The sequence below is a fragment of the Ursus americanus genome, chromosome 4 (genome assembly GCF_024610735.1).
Source record: "Ursus americanus isolate L20-20 chromosome 4, mUrsAme1.1.p, whole genome shotgun sequence".
Classification (NCBI taxonomy): Eukaryota; Metazoa; Chordata; class Mammalia; order Carnivora; family Ursidae; genus Ursus; species Ursus americanus.
In genome coordinates, this window is record NC_142130.1 from 97,725,366 (window position 1) to 97,744,926 (window position 19,561).

The 19,561-nt window shown below is 60.0% G+C and overlaps 1 protein-coding gene across 1 annotated transcript in view; it reads right to left on the reverse strand.

The window, feature by feature from the left end:
• Nucleotides 1–11,933: 11,933 nt before the first annotated feature.
• Nucleotides 11,934–19,561, reverse strand: part of TSPEAR (thrombospondin type laminin G domain and EAR repeats) — a 58,573-nt gene continuing 50,945 nt past the window's right edge. Inside the window, exons 13-15 of the mRNA XM_087861878.1 lie at nucleotides 17,086–17,273; nucleotides 14,942–15,043; nucleotides 11,934–12,435 (exon numbers count right to left, since the gene is read on the reverse strand). Coding sequence (XP_087718004.1) covers nucleotides 12,282–12,435; nucleotides 14,942–15,043; nucleotides 17,086–17,273 — 444 coding nt within the window. The 3' untranslated portion in view covers nucleotides 11,934–12,281. The remainder of the gene's footprint in view (nucleotides 12,436–14,941; nucleotides 15,044–17,085; nucleotides 17,274–19,561) is intronic.

Genomic DNA, 19,561 nt, shown 5'->3' on the forward strand with positions numbered 1-19,561 from the left:
TTGAACAGCTCTGCCCAGGGTCAGCGGAATGCCAGGGCCTCAGCCAAGTCAAGGCTGGGGCACGAGGAGCTCTTTCCTGGGAGCTCTGAGCAGCGCAGTGGGGCCCTGACCATCGGCACTGGGGGTCCCTCGGTGGGGGCCCCTCGGTGGGTGTGGCGCACTGGCCCTGCCCCAGCTGGCTTGCCTTCCTGCACCATGCTCCCCAGGCTCCCTTGCAGCGCGTTCTCGGCAGACGCACGTACGCGGGACTTCGATCCTGGACGGAGTTACCTGGGGAGGAGGCAGGGCTGCGTGGGCAGACAGTGGCAGGGATGGAATGTTCTGGAGTTGTGGCAGCTCCCAGCAAGTGCAGGAGCCTGGGATGGTTTATGGAGTCATCTTTCCGGAAGCTGGTTCTAAAGTCTGAGTCTCCTGTCCTCCCCACTGCCCCCGGATTCTCAATAAACCTCGTTGTGCTTAAGTCAGCTGGTGTGGCTTCTGTTGTCTGTGCCCCTGTGACCCACCCGACCTGGAGCCCCTGCCATGCCTGCCTCCCTTCAGACCTCGCCACGTAGCAGAGCTGCCAGACCTGTCAGACCCGCGAGCCCAGGGCGTGGAAGAGCTGGGTCGGCACCAGGCTGCAGTGGGTGCTGGGGCCAGGTCGTACTGGCTCGAACCAGCTCTTGATGCCAGTAGTTAAACCTGGGGGATTTGGTGAGCCGGTTGACGTCATGATGGTAGCTGGAGGTTGACCATCGGCCAAGTCTTTACACCAGGCAATTGACAGCCCTGCTCGCTCTCCTGCCCCAGGAGACTGTGAGCCACGTGGCCGCGTATGGCTGCGGGGGAAGGGCTTTCGGTCCAGCTGCTCCCAGGCTGGCGCGAGGGTCACCTGAGATCACCGTAATCCATAGTAAATGTGTGTCCCCAACAGCCTGTCCCTCCCGAGGACCCGCCTGTCCCCCCGGAGGACCCGCCTGTCCCTGCCCACCTTCTGCTCCCGGCTGCCCTGGCCAGATCACATGTGCTCTCGGCACTACCCCTGCTTCCCGCGCCTGCCCTGTCCCTTAGCTCCTGGCGGGGGAGGGGTGTCTCTCTGCCACCTGCAGGCTCTCACCCCTGCCTTCACGGTGTCACCCGGCCCTGCCATTCCCAGAGAGATTCCCTGGTGTGACCCCTTTGCAGCTGCAAAGAACCAGCCCCTCTCTCCCGGTCAGTGGGGCTCTCTCTGTGTGACGGTAATTTCTTTTCAAGCAGAAACTCATTTTTCTGTCATTTTACCTTTTCTAGAAGGTTCATGTAAGTGGAACCCTTTGAGCACAAAACTACTATCGCACTGAAAAATCCCAGTGGCTCTCTAGCGCCATTCAGCGGCCACGCTTCCCTGCTGGTCTGTACACGATTCCGGGGTTTGAGCCCGGATCCCCGCGGAGCTCAGACCGCGCACCTGGCCGCCATGTCCGTTATGGCTCTTTCACTGCAGAGACGCCCATCCATCTGTCTTTGGCTTCCTTGCAGTTTTGTGGTTGTCCTGTGGCCCTCCTCCTGTCTGGACTTTGCTGCCCGTCCTGTGAGGGGGTTAAGCCTGCTCCTCTGTCCCCAGATCCTGGGACCCGGAGTTCTGCTGGACTTCTCTAACAAGGCCACGTCGTGGTGGTGGTGTGCCCTTCTGCAGAGGGCGTGATGTTAGCAGCCTCCCGTGATCAACCCTGAGGTCTGCTAAGTCCCTGCGGCCACTGACCACGGATTCTCTGCTCTGTGGCCCCTTCCCCCTCTGTCAGCTGGGGTCTCCCCTAAAGAGGAACAGCTTCGCTGGTTCTCCGATGGCCACGTCACGCGGGGACAGCAGGGTGGACGCCTGGTTCTTTATCAGTTTTCCAAAGAAAGAGTTGGTTCCTCTGAAAAGGACCGGTAGTTTTGAAAGCATCATTACGCATGAGTTCAAACACACGGGCTGTGTTTTGAACCGCTGGGCTTCCTTTCCTGGATGAAGCTCGAATCGTCTGTCCGGCAGGTGGGAGCCTCTCCAGGTGGGCTGTCTGGTGGCCCGCCCCCAGCGGGACAGCGTGTTCTTGCCCCTGCCCCTCCCCCGCCCCACCCTGGGCTCAGCTCTGGCTCCTTTCCGCCGGGTGACGTTGCAAGAACCCTGTGCCCAGTGGGTCCTTGCTCCCAGGACTGTTGGGTGGACCGAGCTATTTGAGATAAGACAGCTGGGGTTCATATGGATGCTTCCAGCTCAGCCCTGGGCTGCCAGATTGCCCTCGCTGCCTGACCCCTGTGCCCTGCCCCACGCGCCAGGCACCCAGCGAACCAGCTCTGCTTCCACCCCCTCTCCCCTCCTCGTGCCAGGCACAGAGACGTCCGTGTCCTCATCCTAGGAGCCCGTGAGGGTGGAAGATGGAGCCACGAGCCAAGGGAAGCAGGAAGGAATGCAGGTGCTTCTGGAAGCTGGAGAGGCACGGGAGCAGATCTCTCCCCGAGGCTCCAGAAGGAACCGGTCCTGCCCACACCTTGATTTTAGCCCAGAGGGACCCATTTCGGACTTCTGACCTCCAGAACTCTGAAGTAATAAACTTGCATTGTCTGGGCCACTAGTTGTGTGGCCCTTTGTTTTAGCAGCCTTGGGGAACGGACACACGCCCGCTTTGAGAGTGGCTGGTGTGGCCAGAGCAGAGGGCCGCCTGTGCCCTGTGGCCGCCCTACTCAACACCACCGTGTCTGAGTTCTCGGGGCCAGTGTGCCCTTCAGGCCGCCGCCGGTGACCTCGGGCGCTCACTTCACCTGTTGGCCTCCCTCCCCTTCCGAGGAGGGGTCACCAGGGAGCAGGCAGGGGTCACAGTGTGGGGGCGGTGCAGCAGGGTGGCACCCCCAGACACCGCACACACGCTGTCACGCGTGTACCCCACGATGCATGCACGCTGTGCAAACAGGTTCACACGTGCAGTCCTGTTTGCACACGTGCGCACACATACTCATGCTCACTACACTCACACACAGGCAAACCCAGTCACATGCACAGTTGCACACACGCACACGCTCACAGAGGGCCATGCCCTACTCACTCTTATGCATGCCCCCCCGCAGGTGCACCCCCCCACACATCGTTTCTCCCCCAGAGCCCCCCTGCCTCACCAACTGTCTAACCTGGGGCATCTGGGCAGATGGCTGGGGGCTCGGTGAGCCGGGCTGAGTGTGGGGCAGGGGGCAGGGTACAGGGTGGGCACGCTGTCAGGGAGCAGGTACTTGACCCCGCTTTGGGGCAGGGCCGGGGGACGGGTGCTCGGGAACAGAGTCAGGAGGGCGCCCAGCCCTGCGGGAAGTGGGTGGGGAGGACTGCAGCAGCCCTCAGGCTCCAGCGGGCCCAGCACGGGCAGCCCGCCAGGCGGGGGCAGTGGCAGCACCAGCCCGCCCGCTCACGAGCAAGCCTCACGAATTCTCCCAGGGGCCCAGTGCCATCAGCAATATTTCCCTTTTCAGCTGAGAAATCAAGACTCTGAGGTCTGGAGGGAACAGATGCCCGACTCGGGAGCCAGCGGTGTGGGGCCAGCCCGGGCAGGAATCTGGGCCTCCTGACGCCTGGGCCTGGAAGTTCTCACTTGGGAAGGACAGGCCCCAGTGCTGTCAAAACAGAGGTAGGCCTTGGTTTGGCCCCAGGACAGAGCACGGGGAGTGCGAGGGGGAGAAGCGCCGGTCCTTGGGCCCAGCGAGGCCAGGCGTGCGGGGTCTGCACGAGTCACCCTGGCCCGGAGGAAGGGGGTGCAGGGCTGGCTGCCAGGCCGGCCACCGGGCGCTGCGGCTACGCATCCCGGACAGCATCCCAGAGACATAGGCCCACTGGGCCGACCTCTCCTGTGGGTGCAAACGTTCCTGGTGCGGGTGCGCGTCCAAGGGAAGGGCCGCAGACACCGCGGAGGGAGAGACAGGCAGGTGTGGAGGCCGTGGGGGACATGGGGGCACAGAGGCTAGATGACCGTCCAGGGTGCCCTGAGCTGGTGGGCGCCCAGCTGGGGCATGAGCCAGCTGCTGGGCAGCAGCGGACGGCAGACAGACGCGGGCCTGTCCTCGGAGCCTCTGCAGCCAGAAGGAGATGGCGGAGCCGGGGAAGAAGAGCGTGTGTATGGAAAGACGGGGGACGGTGCATCCACCAGGCACCGAGCACTGTCCCAGGACAGACCTGCAGGCTGGGGCGTTGCCCCCAGAACGTCTCTTCCCAGCTCAAGCCCACCCAGCTCCCGGCGCCCAGCCCGCCCCGGGGCTGATGAGGGATGCTCAGGGAGCCCTGCTGCCCTTCCGTCCTCACCCCGCCCACCTCCCTCCTCCCCCTCCTCCTCTCTTCCTTATCCTCCCCCTCCTCCCCTCTTCCCTATCCTCCCCTCCTGCTCCTCCCCCTCCTCCTTTCTCTTCCTCACTCTGCTTCCTTTCCCCTCCTCACTCTGCCTCCTCCCCACTCCTGTCCTCACCCAGCCACCTCCCCTCTTCTTCCTGCCCCCCTGCCCTCCTCACCCTCCTCCTTTCTTCTCCTCACCCCCCTCCCCTCTTCCAACATAGGCTTTCAGAAGGGCAGGAAGAAGGACCCTGGGGCACCTCTGAGCAGTGGTCACCTTGGTGCTGGACTTCCCTGAGGGCGGGTTGTGAGCCCCCCTAGCAGAGCTCTGAGGCGCTACCCCTGTCAGGCCCCACTGGGGCGTCCCCCCACCCACGCAGGGAGCTGAAAGTGGCCCCTTTGGGCAGGCACATGCTGTCCTGCTCTCCAGAGCCCTTAGCCTTCCTGCTGGGTCACACTCAGCCAGGACCCCCTCTGCACCCACATCGGCCAGGGCGGGCTGAGCTTGGCCAGGGGGCTGGGTCCTGCTGTCTCTCAGGGTTAATGGTGTTGGCCAGAGGTCGGCCCAAGCCAGGTCCCCACCAGCCCCCCTGCTCTGTGGTCTCTCCAGAGCTGCTCCCTGGAGTTGCTAGAGTGAGGGCTGGGAATGGACGCCAGACCTCCTGTCCTTGCCCTGGGCAGAGACTCAGAGCCTGTCAGTCGGATGTCACAAAAATTAGGACACCAAGCCTGAGGTTTTCCAAGCCGGTAACTTGCATTGCCAACAGACAGGAACCACTCGGCTGAGTTTTTAACGGTGGCGTAGTAGCCCCACGGGACGGGTGGGCAGATCCTGTCACCACCACGGGCCCGGGAGCACTTGCTCCTGTGACGCCCTTGATGACCTGGGTGTGTAACTCCCAGAATTCAAGCCTGTTTGCCCCTGCTGGGAATATTTGCTCGCGCCCTTTGCCCCTGTTTCTGCGCGGCCTGGCGTTTGCACTTGCGTGTGAGTGCTCCTCGGCCTGGGTGAGCGAGTGGAGCCCGGGGCGCACCACGGTGCTGGTCGTTCACCTTTACTTTTTGATATTTTTAAAAATACAGCATTATCTATATGACAACATCTTCCCTTTTCATTTACTGCCATGGTTTTTACCTCTAAAAAGTTTCCATCTAAGTAGAAAGAAAAAATTCTATTCTGGAATCTTTTTATTTCTGACATCTGTAACTTTATCTTTTCCAAATTTGTGCCAAGACCAAATTGAATTGGTTTAGTATAATTTAATACCTGCAGGCCAGGATTTCCCTCATTTTTCTAAGTATTTTTACAGATGGACTCTTCGAAACGTTCTGTGGGTCGCTCCGATCACCCTCAAAAGCGGTTGGCTGGGTTCTGGCCGGCGCGCACGAGAACCACACAGTAACTCGGGAACAGTGACAGTGCTAGGATGTCATCGTAGGGCTTGTCCAAATCCTCACTCACGGCCCGAGTCTGATGGTTGTGGTTTCCTCACAGCTTCTCTCTAAGGGGCTGGGACAATTTAACCAGGCCCTGTCTGTGCACCAGGTGACCGTTCGTCTCTGCAAACATCACAGACTGTTGGATGAGACGCCGAGGGTCCTGACTGAACACCTACCCCTGCACGGGACAGCTCTTGGGGGATAGAGGGGGGCCTCAGCTGTTCACATGGTGGAAGTCAGGAGAAGCCAAAGCCCCCGGGGGTGCTGGGCCCTCAAAGACTCCCCCATCTTTGAGTCCCCAGAACCTGTGACTATATTAGGTCCCCTAGCACGTGGGATTAGGGCTGCTGGCTGGTTGGCTTTGGGAAAGGGACACTCTCCCGTGTCGTCCAGGTGGGCCTCATGCAATCCTCATGATTGTTGTAGGTGGAAGGGGGAGGTGGAGAAAGCGATCCCTGCTGACCGTGAGGTCGGAGGAGGAACCACCAGCCGAAGAGGGCAGGGGCTTCTAGAAGCTGGAGGAGACAGGAAGGGATTCTCCCTTGGGGCCCCCAGAAGGAATGCAGCCCCGCCCACACCTTGACTTGGGCTGGTTAGACCCAGCTGGGACCTCCGAGCCCCAGAGCTCTAAGATAATACATTGCTGTTGCTCTAGGCCACTCGTGTGTGATCGTTTGCCACAGTGGCCACAGAAGACGACCACGGGGCCAGCCTGTGGTCTTGCGGACGTGGCAAGCAGTGTCTGTCTCACCAGCGCGCTGCTGTCCTCCCTCCGTGGAAATGAGGCAGGACAAGTTGGATCTTGGGTCCTTACACACACTTACGGGCTGACTGAACCCACAAAATTGTCTCACTGTTTCTAGCAGGTTCCTACTCACCCTCTCATGCTTTTTTCCGGACAGAGGCCAGACCACCTGGACTCCGGGGCACCCACGGCACCACGGGAAATCCACCGCTGGCCGCCGGTCCGAGAGCTATCTCTGTTATCACGAGAACTTTAAGACCTGAAAACGGCGGCTTTCGGGGCGTTGCTGGCTGTAAAGCCGCGCCATCCCCTACCCCGAGACCCAGCAGCTCCGCTCCTAGATAGCCAGTGACAGAAGGGACCACATGCGCCACACACAGAGCTCAGCGGTGCTCGCCGCAGCCCCAGACGAGAAACCACCCAAAAGCAGAGCGATAGGAGAACGGGTAAACAAGTGACGGACTCGTCACAGGAGGGGATAAAGCAACAAAAACGAGCAGTAAATCAACAGTAAGAGGGGTGCCCGAGTGGCCCAGCTGGTGAAGTGTCTGCCTTCGGCTCAGGTCATGGTCTCAGGGTCCTGGGATCGAGTCCCACATCGGGCACCCTGCTCAGCGGGGAGTCTGCTTCTCCCTCTCCCTCTGCTCCTCCCCCCACTGGCATCCTCCCCCTCTCCCCCTCTCGAGGAAATAAATAAAATCTTTAAAATAAAATAAGATCAGTACTAAGAATGAACAAAGTGCAGACGCAACGACGTGGGAGAGGCCCCAACCACGGGGCTGAGGGACGGGGTGCACAGAGCCCGAGCTGCGCGCCCCGCTGCAGGAAATCGGAAGAGGCCAGAGCCTGGTGGTGGCAGAAAGCAGGCGGTGGGGCGGTGGGGGATTGACCGGACCGGGCACAAGGGGCCTTGGGGGGCCGGAAAGGCTCAAGGCCTTGTTTGGGGTGGTTACCTGGATTTATACAAGGGGCAAAAGCCTGAACAGGACTCTTAGGTCTGTGCATCTCAATTAAATAAAATTAAATAAATTAAATCAAACTAAAATTAAACGAAATGAAGGACAAAATTTGAAACCTGCTTCAGAGTCACAGAGCCGCACGCCGTGCTCGATGCTGTTCACTGCAGGCTTGGGGGCATGCTGCGGGCATGGCCGACTGTTCCGAGGGCTCTCAGAAGGAACGGTCCTTGCAGGAGTGCGGACCCCCCTTGGCCGTTCTGTGTTACTGATAGCTTTGACTTGCTAGTACGTGGTTTAAATCCACGTGCAAACGTGGGGCAGCCTTTTTCTTTCACATGTGATTTTCAGTAGGCCAACTTTGTTTAGGAAAACATCCCTGAGCAGGTCAGTGGCACTGAGGCAGGTCTGGCCATCACGAGCTCCCGTGTGCAGGAACGGTGCTACGGGCCATGCGGTGTCTACACTGTGCCATTCTGCTGTGGCCCCGGGGAGGGGGCTCCCTATTTTACACGAGAGAGACCTCAGGAGACCAAGGCTGAGGGGGTTCGGTGACTTGCTCGAGTGCACACAGTAAGGGGAAGAAGCAGGCCTTGAACACCTCATCTACTGGAAAGCTGTGCACTGCACAATTCCACTGGACTGTGACTTCTCAGCAAAGTATACCTACAGCAGGGGAAGGCTGGGAGCACCTGCACCGCGGAGAAGGCTGGGAGCACCTGGGCACCCACACCGCGGGGAAGGCTGGGGGCACCTGGGCACCCGCACCGCGGGGAAGGCTGGGAGCACCTGGGCACCCACACCATGGGGAAGGCTGGGAGCGCCTGGGCACCCACACCATGGGGAAGGCTGGGAGCGCCTGGGCACTCGCACCGCGGGGAAGGCTGGGGGCACCTGGGCACTCGCACTGCGGGGAAGGCTGGGGGCACCTGGGCACCCGCACCGCGGGGAAGGCTGGGAGCACCTGGGCACCCACACCGCGGGGAAGGCTGGGGGCACCTGGGCACCCACACCGCGGGGAAGGCTGGGAGCACCTGGGCACAAGCACCGCGGGGACTGCTGGGAACCACAAAGAATCAGCCCCAGATTTCCAGCACAAGGAGTTGGCAGACATGTGAGTTGCAAATTTCTGCAAATGCTGTGTGGTGAAGTGCGAGCAGGGGAAGAGAGAGGGGTGTCTTGTGTGCAGTGCAGCTTGGGGGTGGGGGCTTCTGTTGACCTGAGTCGGGGAGGGCCTCTCGGAGGGGCTGGGCGAGGGAAAGCCGAGACAAAGGACAAGAGAGTGCCAGCCTGGAGAGGAGCCGGTGAATGACCCAGGGGCAGGGAGGCGGGCGCAGCCTGAGGGACTGGGCAGGGGGTGCAGGAGAGGAGGAAATGACAGCGGGGTCATGCGGGGCCTGGAGGCTCACCAGGAGGAATTCGGGTTTTAGCCACTGGAAAGTTCAGTCGTGGCCGGGACTGTGTGGTCGTGGGTGTGTCCCCAGGCCCAGCAGGGCAGCTGGCATATAGTGGGCACTCAGTGTGAGCAGACCACCATTGCCACCCAGACCACCAGCCGGCACTGACCATCAGCTGAGCCAGGCCCCGGGGGAGCCGCCCAAGACATAGCCCTTGGAAGATGTGCGCACACTGGTGTGTGTGTGCATGTGTGTGCACAGGTGTGGGCTACGTGTGTGCGTACATGGGTGTGTGTGTAAAAGTGGGGTCTGCATGGGTGTGCACGTGTGCGCATGAGTGGGTGTGTATACGGGAAGGTGTGCATGTGGGTGGCAGAGGCCGAGGGCTGTGCTGGTGGTGGTGAGGTTAAGAGGTGCCTCGAAGAAGAGCCCACCAGGCCGGAAGCGATGGCCGCGATGAATGAGGAACTTACCCAGCAGTCCTCCCCTTACTAACCTGATAGACTGTGAAGAGGTGAAGTCCCATCGTGGCCGGACTGATGGGACTGGCCATCCTGAGCCTTGCTCCAGAGTGAGGAGGACGGGCAGACACTGCCACGCACAGAACTTCTCCAGGAAATCATGACTCTGAAGAAACGACCTTATTAATCACAGCGAAGACCCTTGAAGAGAATCCCATGGATTCAAAAAGATGCCCGGCTCGGCACCCCCCGGATTACCGCCTTGATGAAATACAGCACGGCCACCGAAACGACAAGAACGTGGCCACGTCAAATCACACGCAAATTCCCACGGAACCGCGTGCCGCCTTGTAAACGTTCATCGACAGGACAAAAACCAGAAGAGCTTACTTGAGACGATGTAAATATTTTAACGTTCTGTCCATTTCCCCTCTTGTTTGCACTCATAATTTAAACAAATCTTGATTTACATTTTTCTGTTTCCAGCCAGGAGAACAGAGATCAGACATTGTGCCAAGGACGCGTGGCGCCGTTTGTGGGCACAGCCCCGGGCAGGGGTGCGGTTGCGCCCGCTGTGTGTGCCGCTGCGTCACCTGCCTCCTTCCTCCCCGGGGGCCACCTCCCCCCGCCACGCCGTCCCCCGTCCCCCGGGCGAGGCAGACAGCACAGGGACACCAGCCAGGCCGAGAGGAAGCTGGCGCATGTCTGTCTAGGTCACTCCAGGGAGAGAGAAGCTGCTCGGGATGGCGCCCAGCTGGACCTCCCCCATGGGTAAACTGAGGCTGGGTGATTGGGAAGGAGCGCGTGCAGCCAAACACAAGACGTCCTGACTCCTGAGTGCTCCGTCCGTTAGCCCGTCGTGTTCGCCAGGGCTCTGCAGAGCACCCGCACCGACAGCACAGGACGTGGGACGGGGGAGAGCTTCGCCGCAAGGACCAGGAGCAGAGGATTTCGGAGGCTGCCGAGGGCCGCCGGGTGGGGGGCTGCCGGGCAGGTCCGGGGCTGCAGCTCCAGTCTGAAGGCGGTCTGCTGGAGAATCCCCTTGCTCGGGGAGGCTGCTCTATCGCCCCAACCCTGCCTTCCAGTGACGGGGGAGGGCGAGGCCCCTGCATGGCGGAAAGCACCGGAGTCCTCGGGTGTGTGTTAATCTCACCCAGAAACACCGTCCGAGTTGATACATAAAATCATCGCAGGGCGGCCACCCCAGCCCGTGCCTGCCTCTGACCTTCCAACTTGTGTTGAATCTCAGATAAAATCAGAACCCGCCCCCACCAGCAGACCCTAAGAGGGTCTCGCCCGCCACAGCCCCTCCAAGGAGTGCGGACGGACGGACGGACGGACGGAGCAAACCAAGACACAGGACAGCCATCGAATCGGAACGTCAAGGAAACCACAAACGTCCCTTAGGAAACGTTCTCGGCCGTACTGGGGATGTACGTAAAGGAGAAAAAGCATCCGCGGTTTATCTGTGATTCAAATGTAACCAGAAGTCCTGCATTTTTATGCGGTGCCTTCAGCCGGCTGTCCCTGGACCAGCAGACCCACGGCTGTCACCACAGCCACCTGGCCCAGACACCCTGGGGCCCACCCTTCGAGGTTCTCCCTGGGACGGATGTCCTGTCTGAGGTCAGCACCCGCCCCCCATTCCCCGAGGCACGTCGTCCTGTTACTGGCCTGAAGCGGGCTCTAGAAAAATCCCAGCTTTTGGAAGTGAAGAGGGCCCAGGGTACAGTCTTGAAATCCCGTCTGGCTGAGCCTGGGGAGCTGCAGCCCCAGCTTTCCTTCCAGGGGGTGAGAAGGGCGCTCAGTTCTCACACGCGTGTGGCCTTGGGGAACCAGACTCCTGCTCGCTGGAGCTGCACTGTGCCCCCTGCTCTGTGATCTTGGGCAAAGGTCGCTGAGAATTTTAAGACCGAAGTGGCAGGGCATTAAACCCAGCGTGGGTCCCTGAGCAGCCCCCTCCCGGGCCTTGGCTCCCCCAGAGCCCGTGGCCGTGAGTAATGGCACAGGTCTGCCCCCCACCCCCGTCCCCGGCCTCCCGGCTGCCCCGGACTCCACGGGGCCTCCCCAGCAAAGCCTCTGGCACACAGCACTGATTTACATCCAGGAGACCTGCGTGGTGGTGATGGCACCTCCCCTCCTCCTCCGGGTCCCAGGGCAGGTGTCGCGTCACACCCAGCGGCTGTCCCAGGGAGGCAGGAGGCCCCGCCTGCTGTAGGGTTGGGGCATTAGACTTGGGAGGAGCTGAGCAAGTGCTGGCCCCGAGGAGGCCTTCCGAGTCCGTCCTGCACGCCCACGAGGCCAGCTGCAGTGACCGGGGAGACAGCCGGCGTGCACAGCCACACGGGCCCCAGGACGGCCCAGTCTCCCGCGGGAGGGACGCCTGACCTGCACCCCTTGTGATTCCTCACCTAAACTTACCCCCACTGCATTCCTGGGGAAACTGAGACCAGAAGAAGCAGCTCCCTGTAGAGGAGAGGCGCCCTCCTTCTGGGAGACTAGAGCCTCAAGGGCACACGCCCCTGTGGTGGCGGAGCGTGCCCTGCCGCCCCATAACCTGCTCACAGAGAGCTGTCCCCCAGACACATGCAGACACTGCCGTGCTTTGGGTAAAGAGCATCATAAATATATTTCCATATAATAGGATACAATAAATAGCTGGAACGAAGTACTCACGCGGCACCGAGCCCGCCCCCGCGTCCGGCTGGCCAGGGGAGCGCAGGCCGCCGCAGACAGCAATGAGGCCCGCTGCTTCTGAGGTAACATTTTGTATGAACTTTCTTTTAAAGAGAAATCCCTGCAGGACACGCAGACTTGCGGGACAGCACGGGGCTTCAGCTGGGCCACCCGCCGAGCTGCCCACTCCTGCCGCCGTGGTTACCGGGGCAGAGAGGCCGGCAGGTGTCCCCGCCTGGGTGTGGGTCGGGGACGGCGAAATGCCGGCTTCCCCAGGCCTCTCTGCAGGGCGCAGGGGTGCCATTAGCCCGTCCTCAGCTTCAGCACGCGGGAGCGGGGCTCCTTGGCGCTGGAGTAGACGAGGTAGGAGCCGGCCGTGGTGCGGAACGCCTCCCAGTCCCTGCAGCCGAAGGTCGGGAGGCTGTGCACGGCCACGAAGCCCTCGTAGCCCTGCCACCTGTGGGAGACATGCGGTCAGACTCACCCCTGCAGGCGGAGCAGGGAAGTGCAGTGGCTCCCGCTCCAGGCCTGCACCTGTCCCTCCAGCCCCCACGTGTCCCTGGGCTGCACAAGCTCCCTGAACCATACTCAGCCTGCAGAGAAGGAAACTGAAGCGTGGAATGGGCGCTCTGCCCTGCCCCCTCCCCCGCAGCTCCTCACGTCCAGCCTGGATCCTGCCACCTGCCCGGAGGGCCCTGCAGGCACCCCCCAGTGGGCTGGGGGACGCGGGGCGGATCCTGGCGGTGCCAGAAGGCTAATTGTCGGGGCTGAGCTGGGAACTCCCCCGACTCCTGGGGCCAGTGTGCACAGCGAGCGTGCACCCCAGACACACCACATGGGTGTGGCGCCCCTCTGTTTTCAAAGGAGGTGGCAGCTCCCGGCACAGCACTGCCCCCCCACCCCCCCATCGAGCTGTGCAGAGTCAGCGGGGCTAGGCTTTGCCCCCACAAGGGATTTACGGGCGGGTGGGTGCTTTCATTTCCAGAGGGTTGAGTCCCCAGGACAGGGCGCCTGGGTCAAAGTGGACTTGTCTAGGTGACTTCCCGGGGAGGCGGGGCGGCCCCTGTCCTGACGGCTCCCGTGTGCCATCCTCCGGCTTCGAGGACACAACTCCCCGTGCTCACTCAGTTCGTGTCTTCTTCCTGTCATTCCTGTCCGTATCTTTGCCCATGTCTCCAAATTAAGACAGTGTTTTATCAATTTGCACAGGTTGCTTTTCTGTCAAATGTGTGGTTGGTTGTTTTCTTTGATTTTGAACGGGTTGCCTTTTCCGCAGAAACCCTGAAGGTCAGGGAGTCGCCCTGGCGGCTTTGCGGGCCTCATTTGAGGAGGTCCCCGCGGCCTTCCAGGCAACTTCGCGGTCAAAGTCGTCCTAGCCTTTCCCCTAATGTTTCTGTTGTTTAAGTTTTCACATTTAGATTTTTAATCCCCGTGAAGTTTATTTCTCTATATAATATGAAGCAGGCTCTAGCTTTGTTTTCCTCCAGACGGACAGGAAATTACACACAGTTATTTTATTAAGTACTATGTACCGTGTCCTTTTCCCATTGACTAGAACAGGACATTCACCGCGTCACGTGACTGAAAGCCCCTGGCTCTCCCCGGGCTGCGTGCTATTCCACCTGCACGTTTATTTTCGGCAGGAACCGTCTGCGTCTCCATGCTACCAGAGCCTCCTTCACTGTTCTTTTTCAGAATTTTCTTGGCCGCCTTTGAAAATGTATTCTTTCACATGAATTTTAAAAGTCCTTTGTCATGTTGAAAATTCTACTTTTTAATAAGTTAGAAAGTCTAAAGAAAAAGGATGATTTTTCTAGTAAGATACAGATGACCCGGATTGTCTGGAGAGGAGGTGAAAAGCCTGCTTACACCATTAGCCATGGGAGAAATCGGGAATTTGCTCGAGAGACACCGCGGAAAACGAACAAGGCCCAGGCGGCTTTATAGCAGAATTTAAGCTAACGGCAGAGAAAACAGACAGACCCTCTGGCCTGAACGACCCCAGTCCGTCGTGTCGGTGGAGAACACTGTGTGTGTATTTATTGAGTCAGGCTCCAGATCAAACGGGATAAAGGCAAGTCCCCAAAAGAAAACCGCAGTCCAACTCATGCGCTATCACGGACACAAGCACTGAAGTCAGTCCCACGCGCTGGGAAGACGGCGGCGTCCTGAGCCGTCCCACAGCACCGTTCGGGGGCGCCCGCCGCAGGAAAGCCAGGAGATCTCCCATAAATCATTAAGTGGAGAAGAGCCAGGCCGGCACCAGGGAACGCGCCATGATGAGCCCGCGTCAGAACGGCCCGGGGACACTCAGACCTTCCCACGAGGCGGCAAGACAGAGCTGCTGCCACGCCGCGCCTGGCCGAGACTGTCCTGGGATTTCTAGCTAATTAAGAAAACTAGGAAGGAGCCCAAACATCGGCAATCAGGAGGCAAAGTGCCTTGTACTCAGGGATGTAATTATACCCCTAGAAGTTCCACGAGACTCTCTTGAGAAAAACGAGCAGATCTGAGATGATAATTTGGTTGGGTGGCTAGACACAACAGTTAACTCATGACAAGCGGCTGGAAATGGAAAGGAAAAGACCCCAGGTGTGCTCACCAAACTTGAAAGCCTCCCAGAGCGAGTGTAATGCTAACGCCCAGGGCCTGTATGAGGACAGGCAAACCTGTACTGAAGGGACAAAGCGAGAGGCCCCCACGGTCCTAGGCGGGAACATCTCATAGAATAAACTGCCCGAACTCTCAAGCCCGGCGTTGGAAGTCTGTCCCACGGGCCAGAACCCAGAGATGTGAGCGTCCGCGTGTCCCGCGGGCCACCTGGCCAACCCCAGGGTGCGACGAGGGCTCAGCCTGCGACACGCTGCAGTGGGAGGTCGCTTGCCCTGCAGAGAAGGTGAGCACCCCTCCATCCCAGGCAGACTCAGGTGGCGAGGAGGGGGTGGCCTTTGGAGGCTCTTTACCTGTAAATAATACTATTCACGGAGAAGGTGTTTCCATCAAAGGAGTTTGCCACCACCAGGAAATAATCTTCTCCCACTGAGAAAAACTCCCAGTCCAGGGCACTGCGGAGACAGGGGAGCAGACATGAGCGAACCCCGGGGCACTGGCTCCAGGCCGGTCCTCCTAATCCCGGAGCCCAGGGGCCCCGGGCCACCCCAAGATCCAGAGCAATTTTCCCACCTGGTGAACTGGGTCTATTCCAGGGGAGTGCAAACCAGTTGTTTGCTTTTTAAAACATTTCTAAGATGTAAATTATAAAATACAAATAGCATAAAACGTGCCATCTAAACCACTTTTAAGCGTATGGCTCAGCGGGCTGAGTGTGTGAAGAGCACTGTGCAACCATCACCGGCATCGTCTCCGGGACTCTCTCACTCTCCCAACGCCAGCCTCTGTCTGTGGGGGACGCTCACCTGCTCCCCCTGCCCTGGCGCCCCCACCCTACTCTCCGTCTCCGGTTCGAGTGCTCGGGGACCTTGTACGGGCGGAGTCACACCGTATGTGTCCTTTGGTGGCGGCCCGTCTCACTGAGCATGATGTCCCCAAGGTCTGTGCGTGGCGGCCTGTTCACCGTCCCTCCCTTGGGGCTGGATGACACTCCGCTACATGGAGGGACCCGTGTCCGTCATCCATCCGTGGGCGGTGGGCTTGCACAGTGCTGGGGTGGGGTGTGGGCCACGTCTCTCACTTTAAAGCAGTTGAAGGAATTGGAGAAAAGGTCCCAAGCCTGTGGTCACTCCAGGGGGTCATGCAGGACACCCCCCCTGGAGACAGGGTTGGAGGACACTGGCTGTGAGGTCACCTATTTGCCCTGTGGCTCCTTGCCTGACACCGCTTCGGGGACAGACAGAAATGTTCTCCTACACTCAGAAGCTGTATTTCTTATTGCAAACCCACAGGCTGCCTTCTTCTTAGATGGGGAAGTGAGCCCCCCGCGTGCAGCAAGTGGGCTCAGCTGGGCCCTGGAGGCCAGGCCGGCATGTCTGTGTCTGGCCCAGAGCTGACGCCTGTTCAGGGAGCAGAGGGCCACCCTCTCTTAGTGGACACTTGCCTCTGGGTCCCTTCCCTGTGGGGACCAAGGGCACTCACCTTGAACGGGGCGGGGGTGGTTTCAAACGGGCCCCTGGGACACTCGGGGGCAGGGCTGAGGCCAGCAAGGGCCCCACCTCTGCCCTCTTCCACCACCAGAACCGTATCTGGGCCACCTCAAGCAACGGCCAGTTATGATTCTATGATTCAGCCCCAAAGTTATGATTATAATCAATTATGACTCTACGATTCAGCCCCTATTGTGCTCCCCGAGGCGCGGCCACGGGCAGCGGGCATGTGGTCCCCGGGCATCCGTCCTCCGGCCAGACTGGGAGTAGCGAGCAGACTGACGCTGTCTGCACCGTGGCGCGTACCAGACGCCAGGTTTGCCCGGGAGCAGCGGAAGCGAGCCGTCCAGCCGTGCGTTCCTGCTGTGCCCCCACAGCAGACGTATTTCTATTCTCCGGAGCCGCACCATTCGGTCAAAGGCGGAGAGAACCCTCATGTCCACCAGGGGGCGAGGGATGGGGTCCACAGAATGGATCTGCCGCAGGACGGAGTATCGTGTGGTCGTGAAAAGCCGTGGAGCGCTGGCTGGCGCCACCTCGCGGAGGAACCTTCAGAACCCCCGAGCCAGAGCGGCAGGCACCGGAGGTGGCCTCCCGCGTGATTCCACGCAAACGGAGCGTCCAGGACTGGGAACTCGTGGGGACGGAAAGTAGAGGGCTGGCTGCGGGGCGGGGGTGGGGGAGGGGTGACAGCTGAAGGGTAGGGGGTTTCCTTTCGGGGTGATGAAAATGCCCTGAAACCGCCGGTGATGGTTGCACAGACCTGCGGGTTTAACGAAAATCACCGAACCACGAACAGGGCCTGCTGCTGGACAGCAAGTAGAACCAAGGCGACAAGGAGGAGCCACGAAGCTCCTCGGCGGCCCCTGGAGGAGGTTTGCACATGTGGTGCCGCGAGGCCAGCGCGCCCTGACACACGTGGACACGCTTGCATGCCAGGCTCCGGCCATGCTGGCTCCGTGGGCAGCGCCCTGCCCTCTGTGGCCACCCGCGGCCGCAAGGCGCACCTGCAGGTGGGAATCTCCTGGAACTTGACGAACATCTGCGCGGTGACGTTCAGCTCGTAGATGACCGAGTTGATGACGTAGGAGTCACTGTGCGTTTGCGTCCGCACGTCGTAGCTGTGACTGTTCGCGACCGCAAGGAACACCCTCTCTCCGATGTGGAAAACCTCCCAGTCCGCGGCGCCGAACGTCTGGAACAGAGCGGGAAGGAGTGAAGAGCGGCCCTCAGCGGCGTCCCAGCGCCGCCGCAGGGCTACACCACAAACAGCTGGGGCACTGGACACGCGGCGCCCCCCCATCTGGCTCTGCTCACTTCCAGCCTCACTGCCGCCACCCCTGTCATGAGTGTGGGGGCCCAACCACACCCACACCCAAAGAGATCATCTGTGCAAAGTGCTTCTCAGTCTTCTGTGCCTTCCACTCCCCCACCCCCTATGCTGCCTGTCCTGCAAGGTCCAGCTGCTAAAACACCTTTTCCAGGGAGCCCTCCCTGCTTCCTCTGGTCCCAGCTCTGACCTCCGAAGTAACCTCTAGACATTTGTGTTTCTGACTACATGCTGTCCCGGGCCCGAGGCTTTCTTTGGATTATACCAGCAGCCCCATCTCTGGGTCCCATGCATCCTGTTCCTCCATGAGCCACTTATCAGCCTCGAGGGTGAAGTATGCACAGGGGAAACAGGGCTGGACTGGTACACGAATGGCGAGCTGTGGAGCCTTTGCCAGAGCTCAAGCTGCATGAACTGATTTGCATGTGGGGCCCAGGAGGAGAACGTTTATGTCGTTTGTGGCCAGCATCTCAGGGATTATGGTGGTGCAGGTGCACAGGGAGGGAGAGGACCCGAGGAGTCCAGATCCAGGCCCTGAGTTTGAGCCCTGAAGAGAGGGGGTGGGGGCAGAAATAAATGGAGACATTTTCCTGGGGAAACAAGGCACAGGTGCACAGAGAGGCGTTTTGGGCAACTGCATAGGAAGACGGCGAATAGTAGGGGTCGAGCAGGAGAGGGAGGGTACAGCTCCCCGTGGCGGGTCTGTGGCTGATGGACGAGCACGCAGACGTCCTCAGGGAGCCCGAGCCACAGTGAGTGGACACTGCCGGTCCCTTGGTTCCCATGTCAGCAGAAAGGGGCTCCCTCGACCCCACCTGTCCCCTTGGGCTGCAGGAGCTCCAGTGGCTCACAGCGCACCGAAGTTGTCTTTGAGAGTTTGCCTCCTGCCTCGCAGCTTCTGATGCATGCAGCTCTGGCCCTCTTGCTGACAGCAGTTGCAAGCACAGCTGTGCGCGCAAACAGTTGAAGGTTCCGGACAGTGGCCGGGGGCAGGCAGACCCTGGAGGGGCCGTGACTCCTGAACCAAGGGAATCACATGCACATGGGGTGTGTGTGTCTGGCTTTTCCTCTGACGGTTCCTCACCCCATGCCGCACGGCCACGGCCCTCGGGTGTGTGCAGCAGGCTGGCTGGGGGTCCCCAGAGGGAGTGGCTAGAAACGGAAGGGGGATATCTGAGAGAGGAGGGAGCCCCGGGAGGGGGAGCCCCAATGTCGCCACGTTAACCTCTCTCGAGTTCTTGTCCAGTTCCTGCGGGGCACGCCTGGGCCGGTGTCCAGGGACCCAGGGACCCGGGGACGAGCAAACAGCAGTTGGGAGGCCAGAGGCTCACACAGAGCGCGAGCGCGGTCTACGGCCGAGAGAAAACACTGAACAAAATGTACCAACAGCGCAGACATCGAGACTGGCAGATACAGACCCTACAGTGACCCCGATGAGAGCCTACGGGAAAACGCACGCAGTTCGCAGGTGTCGGGACGTTCGGACGGCTGTGAACACTGCAGGGGCAGAAGAGCAATCCCGTAACTGACAGTGTGAGATCTAGAGCCCAACATTCATGGGAGGGGACCGACGGCTCCAGGGCCGTCCAGAACACACAGTCGGGGAACCGAGGGGACACCAACAGGATCACCCACACAGAGCACACAGGGGAACAAAGATTCTAACAAGCGTGAACGGAACCCATGCCCGTGGGATCCTACGACGCCATCTAACACACAGGGGAGTGGAGTCCCCGAAGGAAAGGAAAGGAGGAGGACACAGAAGAAAACATTTACCTGCATAAGGCTCGAATGTTTCCAGATTTGATTAAAAACACCAAACCATAGATCCAAAAAGAGCAGAGACCCGGAGCAGCATACACGCAGAGACCCACGCCAGGACACGTCGTGTTCAAGTAGCTGACACAGAACACAGAGCGAGAGGCGAGAGGCAGGGGAGGAGTCACGTCCCGGACAGCAGGGCGCGGGGACAACGGAGCAGCGACACCGGGGACGAGGGAAGTTCGGCGTCCACGGAAAAACATCCTCAGAGCCATCGAATGGAAAACATGTGAGCCCTGAATTCTAAAACCAGTGAGAACAGACTTCACAGATGAAGGTTGGCTAAGGTCATTTGCAGACAGGAGCGACAGAACGAGTTGCCAGGGGGCCTG